We start from the raw sequence: 9,866 nt of genomic DNA on the forward strand, positions 1-9,866 counted from the left end.
AATAAATTTAAACCAGCCAAGAAAAGAATCCTAATCCTAACTTAAAAAAAAAAAGGACTGACTTGCTACCGAGGGAGCTGGAAGGACCAACCTCTCACCACCCACCAAATCACAAAATGTACATATGCCTACTGGAGTAGTTCCGATCCTCGTGGCCGCGTCTCCAAAATCCAGCCACAGTCCACATTCTCCTGGTCGCGGCGAATTGCTTTGCAACCTCGTCTCCCTTCCACTACTGATCGAGGTTCAACGGTGAGCCGACGAGCTGATTTTCACCGGATTCCAGCGGCTGGTGATGATCGTTGGTGGTATTTAACAATGGAGCTCCTTTGACCATGCAGAAAATCGACCAAAAACCACCTCGGAATCCTCCGCTGGACTTCGAATGGAATTCCTGTTGAATGCATCTTTGACCCCGATTCTTAGCCATCTTCCACAAAAATTCTGCCGATGAAATCCTGAAACCTCTTGGAGTAGAGCTTCGGGTCCACGGCAGATATCGAATTTGGGTCGGTCTGCAACGACTTGTAAACATGCTCCAGCCTTTTGGTGATGTCATAGTCCTGGAGAATGTCGATTATCCCGAAATACAGGATCACGTCGTGCACCTCGCCGGTCTGGTTCGGGGCCAGGAATCCCCCGCCACTGAGGAGAAACGGATCGAACTCGCTTCTTCTGGATGCTTGCTCTGCCCGGGCTGGCATGTGCGCACCCAGCCTAATCAATGGCTTCCTGAAATCAAGAAAAAGTTGGCATTAGAGAACACAGATTAATGGAGTTAACAAATAAGCTGTGGAGCATTCGTTGCTCTTAAACTGGACAGGACAATCATCTCTAATGCAGCTGAGCAAACAGCTAGGACCCAACAATGCATATGTGTTAACCAAGTGGAGAGCAATGAAGATTTTGCAGTATGATGGCTGCTCAAAGTTTCAACTAAAATGGGCACTGAGCCAGGTACAGCTTGTACGAGTTATATAAGGGCATGAGAGATGTGTAGAACCCATGATAAAGCACAAAAGCCATACTTTTAGGCATGACAAAGCACAAGGATGGGCTAGTAAGATATATAGAATAAAATCAACTGATTGCTTTCAGGCTAGTAAGGTACTGTCTGCTTCAATTTTCTAACATGCAATTGTAATCTTGCAATTTTATCCACAGCAAACAAATGTCGAAAAGAATCTTCAACACAAGGTACATAATGTTGAAAGGATGCAAAGAATTACTTCCGTTTCATGCGGTCATTTTGAGATAAGTTTGTAGAATTACACTAACATGAACCCAGGCTTGTTTGGAATGCATGAATTTCAAAGGAGTTTTGCAAGAAAAAGATAGGAAACAATTTAAAAGAAAACACGGCAACATACCGGCAGTCAGGTATCCTATCATAATCATTATCTGAGAAGCACAGCTCTGGCATGCCACCACCACCAACTTGAAATGTCTCGCACTTCATTGATAGCTCTGCTTAAGGATAATCGCTTAGGTTAGCACATATGGGCAATCTTTTCAACTTTTCTGGGTAAAGAACAAGGAACTTACTTGGAGAAGCGGTAAAAGTTGACAACCCCATCTTCGAGGCAGAGACATCATCACAAAAGTGAACTCCCACCAAGAAGCTGTAGTCCATAATACCTTCAGACTCCAAAAATTCACAATCTCTCTGGAGTTGCCTGGAGAATAAATCCACACATCAAGTTAGTATTACCGATTCAGTTATTTTCTTGAAAGTAATTTCAACACCACAGATATCATAAGGGGTTGAACTTACTCATGGAGATCTCTATACCAAGACCGCCGCAACCGAAATACAAAGTTGAGATCCAAGTCTTTAAGAGTAGTTGTCTCATCAATCTCTTCTTCAAATTTGTCTGCCGTTCGGCCATATGATGAACCTTTAAGATCAAAACGGCGATGAATCTGATAGTCCGAGCAGAACAAATTTCCCATGACAATAAAACGGACCTGGAGAAGTTGTCATTAATCAGTAACTAACATAAAAACATTGTTGTGGCAAGGAATTGCAAATATTGCGTACCTTCGGTCCATTGATGGGCTTTACACAGTGGACACCATAGAACCTTGTAATTAGAGAGTAATCATATCGACTAACATGTTGGAAGTAGCTAGGCAGCATCCGAATAAGCAACTGCACAGGCAAATAGCAAGGTGATGAGATACCATTTAACAAACAGACCGTTTCTCTCAAAGTATTCCTACTTGGCAGCACATTTAGCTTTAAATTATATGCATCGGAACATAAGGACTAAGAAGACAATGCCAAAACAATGGCGCACATTCGCAAGGCTTGAAACCCTATGTGAGAAACAAGATTTTCCTAATTTAATGCCATTTTCACAATGCAATTGAAAGAACAATGCCAATCATTTCACAAGTGACAGAACCTCCAATCCAAATAAAAGGTTACCTACTTCATACAGGCTGTAAACAAGTGCAGTTCATAACGATGGCATGAGCAAGAAAATTACCTTGACTTCTGATTTTCTCACTGTTTTAATCATGAAACGGTCGTCTTGGGTGAGGTAAAAGAAACTTCCGCTCTTCCCAGGCGAAGACAGCTCCCTCAGTGCATCATTTCCACAGATAGCGAGCATGTAATCCGCCGGATCAACAGCAAACAACTTCCTCAAATGTCTGCATAATCCAGCATCCCAGTCAATAATAAAGATTAAAGAAATTAAACAAAAGAAGGAATCCAGAGATCTGATTGGAAGGAATGGCAAGCAAGCACCTGAACACCATTGGGCAGTAGTCCTTCCACCGGAAATCTGGGGAGGAATGTGGTGGCGTGACTTTTGACCCCTCAGGAGGGAACCGTGTCCAGAACTTCTCCCTAGGATCAAAATCTGCCAGTGCAAGCTCCCGCATCGGCACCGCAGCAGATTTCCCCACCGAATGCCTGAAAGATGCCCACAATAAACACCCACAAATCCAGAAATTCGCTGAAATACAAGCCACATTGCCAGCATTTTAGCAATGGCAACAACTAAATAACGAGGAATCACCTGATGCCCAATTGCAGCTGCAGCATGAGCTCGTAGTTCTTATGCCCCTTGGAGATGGTCTGCCCAGGTCGCTTCCCCTCAGGCGTGGTAGCGGCCGACGAGGACCAGCACGGGCCTCCGTTGGCCCCTCGCCGGGCGCTGCGCTGCGTCCGCATGTACGTTGGCGCACCTCCAGCGGGCGCGGCCTCCCGGTAGAGCATGGAGGCCTCGAGCGCATCCACAATGTCGCAGGTGATGTCCCCCGCCTCGCCCTCCGATTCCCAGATGCAGATCCGCGGCACGGCGGCCGCCTTCTCCCCAATCCCCTCCACGGAGGACCTCTTCCGCGCCGCGCCCCCTACGCCAACCGGCGGGAAGAAGGTGCCGCTTATGGCCGGCAGGTCGACGCAGCTCCGCGGCCAGGAGCCGACGTAGCGGCTGCCGTCGGGCCAGGTGAAGACCCCCGTGCCCCTGGGCACGCCGTTCTCCCACACGCCGTCGTAGCGGCTGCCGTTGGCCCAGATCAGCACGCCGCGCCCCGAGATGACGCCGCCGCGCCACTCCCCGACGTACTGGTTGCCGGCGGCCCAGACGTAGCGGCCGTGGCCGTCCTGCATGTTGCGGCGCCACTGGCCCTCGTAGTAGTCCCCGTTGGCGTAGCTCTTGGCGCCGGCCCCGTGGCGGCGGTCGGCCGCCCAGGCGCCGCGGTAGGTGGCGCCGTCGGGCCCGACGAAGACGCCCTGCCCCTCGATCCGGCCCCCGCGGAACTCGCCCTCGAAGGTGGCGCCCGACGGCCAGGAGAAGCGGCCCTTCCCGGACGCCTTCCCGCGCCGCCACTCCCCCTCGTACATGCACCCGTCCGCCCACACGTACTTGCCCTTGCCGTGCGGCGCGCCGCCCGCGAACCCGCCGCTGTACACGTCCCCGTTCGGCAGCGCCTTCTCCACGAACGATTCACCCCCCTCCCCCTCTCCCCCGCCGCCTCCGCCGCCGGCGGAGGCGAGGACCATCGCCGGCGCCACCCGCCTCATCCGCACGCCGCCGGCATTGCAGATCGGGGCGGCTAGGGTTTGCGATTCGGGGCCGCCTCCGCCTCCCTCCCCTCCTAAAGCCTCTCTCCCTCCCCTTTTCGCCTCTGTTTTTTTCTGTGCGCTCTCGCTGGCGGTTTGATTTGGGGTAGCGGCGGTGGTGGTGGTGGCACTGGGCTGGCTAGTAGTAGTACTGTGGAAGGGGATGGGGATGGGTGGAAGAGGAGTGAGGGGGAGGGGGAGGGGACGGGCGCTTTTACCGTACTGCCCCCAACGGGAGGCCGCTCCTCGGCATGCCGCATCTGGGGGCCGGGGGGAGTTTACGGAACTGCCCCTGCCTGGGTCCGTGGGGCGGCACGTGGTCCCGCCGGCCGGCCTTCGTCGTCGTCGGCCTCTTCTGGGTCTGGGTCTGGGTCCGGGTCCGGGTCCGGTCGGTGGGTGGGTGGAACGCGCGCGGCCGTGGTGGTGCTGCGCCCGCGCGCGGGTGACGAGGGTCGGTGACGGGTCGGGTCCCGGGTCCGGGCGTTGGGGTTGGGGCGGGGAGGTCACCGACATGTGGGGTCGGTCTACAACTGTGTCGTTTCTTTGTTTTTTCACGAGCATGCATTCACTGCTGGCTTCCTTGGGCCAGCGCTGCTGCTGCCCGGTCGGGGCGACGACGGAAGGCACGTTTTGTTCGAGGCTGATTTGATTTTACCGCGGCCGAGTTCGGGCGACGTGCTCTTTGTCACTGGCCTGGTCAGTAGTAAAATCGATTGGAGCCACATTCAATTTCGTACGAGGTTCTTAGGACCGTTCACGACGGCAAATAATCGGACAGGGCGCGTACTAGTCACCATCAGATGCTTACGGTGCTTAGTGTCAATGCTAACGGACTAGTACTACGGTAGACAAAGTATTTGCCACTTGTAGAAGGAGGGCCAATCAAACGAAAGCGCGGCGTGACCTGCATGCTTTGCTGAGGTCATGGGATTAGTTTGGTGGATTGTATACTAATCGCGGCTTTATATGGGGTTATGAACGACGATTCGGTTGTACGTATATAATTGGTGCGGATTTGGTCAGATCTCTTCCTCTTTTAATACTATTTCCTCCATGCACGTCGTGGGAAATGCACTTGTGTATTATATAAGGATGGTCAAATTTGGATCAGCTTCGCGATACGTGCGTGCGTCGGTTTTGCGGGCCGCGAAGTTGCCCCGGGACGGAAATGATCTTGGCTAGTGAATGGGCAAGATCGGGTGGGATGCAGGCCTCAAATGCAGTGAGATTCAGATTGGATGTATGCTGGCTCTGTGACGAACCATTGTATTTGTAGCACAGCACTATACCTACTTGGAGAAAGAACGGATATTATTTGGTCCGTCTGGCAAAAGGTTGGTTGAGCCGGGGGATCTGAGAATCGGATTGCATATGTCTCGTCGGACGTGCCCATCCATGCATATGCATAGCATATCCCCCATACCATGGGATCGTAGCGCCTTTCTAGTTTAAGGCGAACCAGCAGCACACTTTCATTTAAAGGAATCTCGCGAGTAGTTTTTGTGTGTGCCCTGGTCCCATGCCGCTCGAATTTGACTTTGATGAGACGACGAAAATGACACCAGGGTGGGTGGAGACCGAATTCTAAGTGCACGCGTAATGCATCTGGACGAAATTAATATTCCAGCGTGACGGATGGCCTCGCATCACTAGCTGGGCGCCTGCTCCACCCGGAATGCGTCCTGCTCTGCCTGCATCCGGGCAGCCTCCTCCGTCTGCATCCGGGCCGCAGCCACCCTCGCCACCTCGTACTTCCTACGGTCGTTGATATCCATCTTCTTATCCGCAGGCCACGTCTTCGCATGCTCATCATAGAGGGTCTCATCCGCCAACATGATCCTTGCATCTTCCGCGTCCCGTGCGAGTTGCAACCTTTCCTTCTCAAGCTCTATGTCGCCAAATGTCTAGGCCTTCTCGAGCTCCCATTTGATCGCCGTTTGTTGCTTCTCCAACTCAATCTTCTCCCTCTCAATTTCCAGCTTCTTCCCCGCCCTCTTACCGTCCCACTCCATTCTTTCCTTTTGCGCATCCAACATGAGCTTGTACCTCTCCTCCTTCTTGCTCTCCCTCACTGAAAAAATGGCCGTTTGTGTGGACGATATTTTGGTAGCCGCGACATCACGGGCGGCACGTGCCTTCTCGCACTTGTTTCCCATGACTTGGTGGTTGTCCTTTGGCACGGTGGCTTTTCCATTCATCATGAAAGCATCGTCCTCTTCATCGTCCAACCCAATTGATTGGTCCGAGCTTGAGCCATCATTCATCTTCTTGCCGGACTTGAGGTCGGCCACAAGTTGGTTTCACTTCGGCTTGCCATTCAATATGACCCAACAATGGCTAAAAGCAAATGGCTTCTTCTCCAACTTGTGATACAAAGTGGCTGCCACCGCCGTCTAGCAAACAACACATGTATGAGCACGAGAATTCAAACACAAAAAGCATATGCAATGGAAGACGAGATGGGGCAATCGAGCTTACGTGAGTTGCGACTCCCATCCCACTTCGAGGTTGTTTCGTCACTTGTGAGTTTTAGCCGATGTACTTGTTCACTTCCCCTTGAATGATCCCCCGACGATGTTGGAGAGATGCCACACTGCGTGTGGTCACGATAAGATGCGGCTCCACATACTCCTTTTACTCGTGATACTCCTTCCAAATCTTCGTCCAATAGGTGTTCCCCTTTTGCTCGGTCTGCATATTGGATCCATCGTTGTGGCCAACCAAGCTTTGACCAACAAGATGTCCTCAAATCTTGAGAATGCTAGACCTCTTGCCTTCGGCGTCTTGGTCTTCTTCTTCTTATTGTTCAGGTTGGGATCGGTTGTTGTCCCAACTTCAAATGCGATGGTGGCCTCCAAATCATACTCCATTTCAGTCGGATCTTCATTGTCATTGATCATGTTCGATAAGAATGCCTCCTACATGATTAATTTGCAAGCATTCATCATGAGTGAAATGAACTAGTGGTCTATGCTAAAAAATGATCGGACAACCCTCGCAGAAAATACGACCAGACAAAGGGCAAAGAAAATGCACCACTCTTGTTCGGTCATTCCGTCGAACATGTTGAGGGCAGTACGTGCACCGCCAGCGCCCGTGCTCATCCGCGCCCGAACGAGCTGCGGTGAGTCACACACGTCGACTGTTGGCATCTGCGTGGGCGAAAAGCTATCCGGAATGGCCCAGCCGGCGCTCGGATCATCCTATGTCCCAAGGGGGTCGGACGGCATAATTCGCGTTGGCGCTCAGAGGGATGTGGTGTAGGGATCCGGGCGCGATGGAGGAGAAAGCTGCTCCACCACGTCTGAACCTCCCTTCGCCGCCGCCGCCTTCCTCTCTTGTTGTCACATCGCCACAACTTGCGGGCCATGTTCTCCGCCTTGCTAGTCGCCGCTGATGAAATTAAACCGCCGATAGACGAGGCGGACTGCGTCTCCGTCGAGGCGGTGTGGGTCGGGCTGGAAGACATCTCCGGCGGTGGATTTGGATCGAACGTGGGGATTGGAAGTAAGGGTGGAGGGCGGCGAGGGTCCGGACGCGGGAATGGTTGGAGGGCGACGGGAGGAGGAGGAAGGGTTTGGTGGATTTGGTGCAATTTGGGATGGGGTCGGGTTGTCGGGTCTGACGTGGTGAGCGTGCCCGGGCACCCCCATATTTGGGCTGGATATGGGAGGTGCCTGTCAGCCCGGGCATTTGAGAGGCGTTTGAGAGGCCCGTCTGGGTCATAAAATCATAACCGGGTAGTGACCGGGCGGCCTGCCCGGGCGTATGAGACGGGTTTGAGAGGTCCGACTGTAGATGCTCTTAAACAGTTTGATTGTGATGCTTTGCTGTTTTTTTACTAGGACGCGGTCATCGGCTTAAGTTTTAGTGCGAGATGCACATTAGAGTCAAAGCTATTCCAAAGAAATCATGTAGTCACAATACCTACGATGCTAGTACCCAATATATGTCAAAGCAGGAGTAGGGTGGTTTTATTTTTTGGGATTTCGCTACAAATTAAGCGTTAGATTTTTGGGCATGGCAAATAGAACGTCAAATCTTTGGGCATGACAAATCGAATAATTTTTATGGCAAATTTAGTTGTCGTGAAGATGTTAATTTCTTTTTTTGACTATATACTGCAAGGCAACAACCTCACAACTCTTTATTAAAAACAACCAGGAAAAGAGAGTACAAAATAAGTACAAATAGAGTGGAGGGACTACTTGCAGGGGATAACTAAGAGAGGCAATCCAGTTACGGAGGCTCTCTTTATATTTACATTTGATTCTATGAGCTAAAAGAGAAAGATCATGTACAAAATTTTTTCTCCAAGACCTAAAGCTAGGGGTCTCATTTCTAGAGATCAACCGATTTCTTTGTGCCCAGATGTTCAGTTTTTTGTTAGGATTTGTCATGCTTGCTAAGGAAAATAGTCATCCTCACGACAACTAGGGACAACTCTGGTTGATCCCCTATCCGACTATAGAGGAGTAATTTTTTTGGTTTTACTCCTGTATGCTGCACCTAGCAGAAGTCGTAAAATCTATAAGGGAGTATGATTCTTACTACCCCGCCGAAAACCCCTCGAGGCCGCCTAAATATACTCGGAGCTTGTGTGGCCAAGTAAAAGTTGTGTGTCTCTTTCTCCCACCCTTGTGGCTCCACCATTCCTACCGCTGCCGCCCCAACGTGTCGTCGTCGCCACTGATTACTAGCTTCGTCGCAAGAATGGATAGACAAGACGCTTCTGTCACCCCGTTGGCCACCGATGCCGGCTTGTCGCCGTGGGAAACCACTCCCGTGCTGCCGCCCAAGCCAAAAAAAGTTCTAGATGAAAAAGCTCCACCGGCCATAAGCACCGGCTCCAGCCACGACAAATGTCGTCGGGGTGGCGACCGCATCTCCAGTGATGGTCGGTCGCCCTCCCACCGGTGCCAAGAGATCTAGAAAATAGACGGCCACGACAAAGCACTACAAAAAGACACATCCATGACATTTTGGGCCAAACGATTTTTTTTCTGTCATACTTATGACACTTTTATGATGATAATTGTGACAAAACCCGGTATCCTCATAGATGTGGTGGGTTCCTACTTCTATGACAAAAAATGGGCTTTTCGTTCTGGGCGGTCCGGAGATGCAGCTGCATGACATTCTTTGGGCCGTGCATGACGGAAAAACTATGGTAGAAGCGAGGGCGAGGAAAATATCGGGGAGTTCCCGGTTACAGTGGGTGGTTGGGGGCCGAGCGATGCGTGTTTCTCTCGTACACGTACGCGCGTGGGTGCGAGGCGTTGGGCTCTAACTGAACCCGAGTAAGGCATTCGCCTATCTGAACCCGAGCGATTGCACTGTAGGCTACGCGTTACTGAACCCGAGCGACCGATCGATGCTGTTAACTGAACCCGATCGAGCGATTCCTTCGCTACTACTGCTAACTAAAGTCGATCGATGCTGCCTCTGGATCAACAGTGAGCATTGTTGGGGAGGTTTGGATGAACAGTTCCTGGTGGGGGGTTGGATGAACAGGACCCCGTGGTGTTGCCATTCGATGAACAGGACCCCGATCGATCGAGCCGGTTGGGCGTGGATGAACAGGACCCCGTGGAGGGAAGGTTGAACAGCAGCCGGTGGAGGGCTGGTTGAACAGTAGCCGATGGAGGGCTGGATGAACAGTAGCCCGTGGAGAAGTGGTTGAACAGGACCTCGTGGAGAGGGCTGGTCGAACAGTAGCCGGTGGAGGAGCGCGCGGTGGAGGTTGGATGAATAGGAGCCCGTTGATGAACAGTCGCAGGTGGATGCT

General features: G+C 51.8%; 1 protein-coding gene across 1 annotated transcript; it reads right to left on the reverse strand.

Annotated features, from left to right (window-relative positions):
- Positions 1–6: 6 nt before the first annotated feature.
- Positions 7–4,273, reverse strand: LOC119294777 (phosphatidylinositol 4-phosphate 5-kinase 1-like). Its single transcript, XM_037573041.1, has 8 exons — positions 3,030–4,273; positions 2,756–2,923; positions 2,493–2,658; positions 2,042–2,152; positions 1,775–1,968; positions 1,546–1,676; positions 1,371–1,467; positions 7–732 (listed from the first exon to the last, which is right to left on the reverse strand). The coding sequence occupies exons 1-8, from the start codon at positions 4,037–4,039 to the stop codon at positions 423–425; spliced, it is 2,187 nt and encodes a 728-aa protein (XP_037428938.1). The 5' UTR covers positions 4,040–4,273; the 3' UTR covers positions 7–422.
- Positions 4,274–9,866: the final 5,593 nt, after the last annotated feature.

This window comes from Triticum dicoccoides, chromosome 4B (genome assembly GCF_002162155.2).
Source record: "Triticum dicoccoides isolate Atlit2015 ecotype Zavitan chromosome 4B, WEW_v2.0, whole genome shotgun sequence".
Lineage (NCBI taxonomy): Eukaryota > Viridiplantae > Streptophyta > Magnoliopsida > Poales > Poaceae > Triticum > Triticum dicoccoides.

Excerpts from the sequence above, each read along its gene's own strand:
- LOC119294777 (XM_037573041.1), bottom strand. The coding sequence starts at position 4,039 with ATGAGGCGGGTGGCGCCGGCGATGGTCCTCGCCTCCGCCGGCGGCGGA. Across the intron at positions 2,924-3,029 it reads CAGCTGCAATTGGGCATCAG|GCATTCGGTGGGGAAATCTG; the intron begins GTGATTCCTCGT and ends GGCATCTTTCAG. Across the intron at positions 1,969-2,041 it reads AGCCCATCAATGGACCGAAG|GTCCGTTTTATTGTCATGGG; the intron begins GTACGCAATATT and ends CAACTTCTCCAG.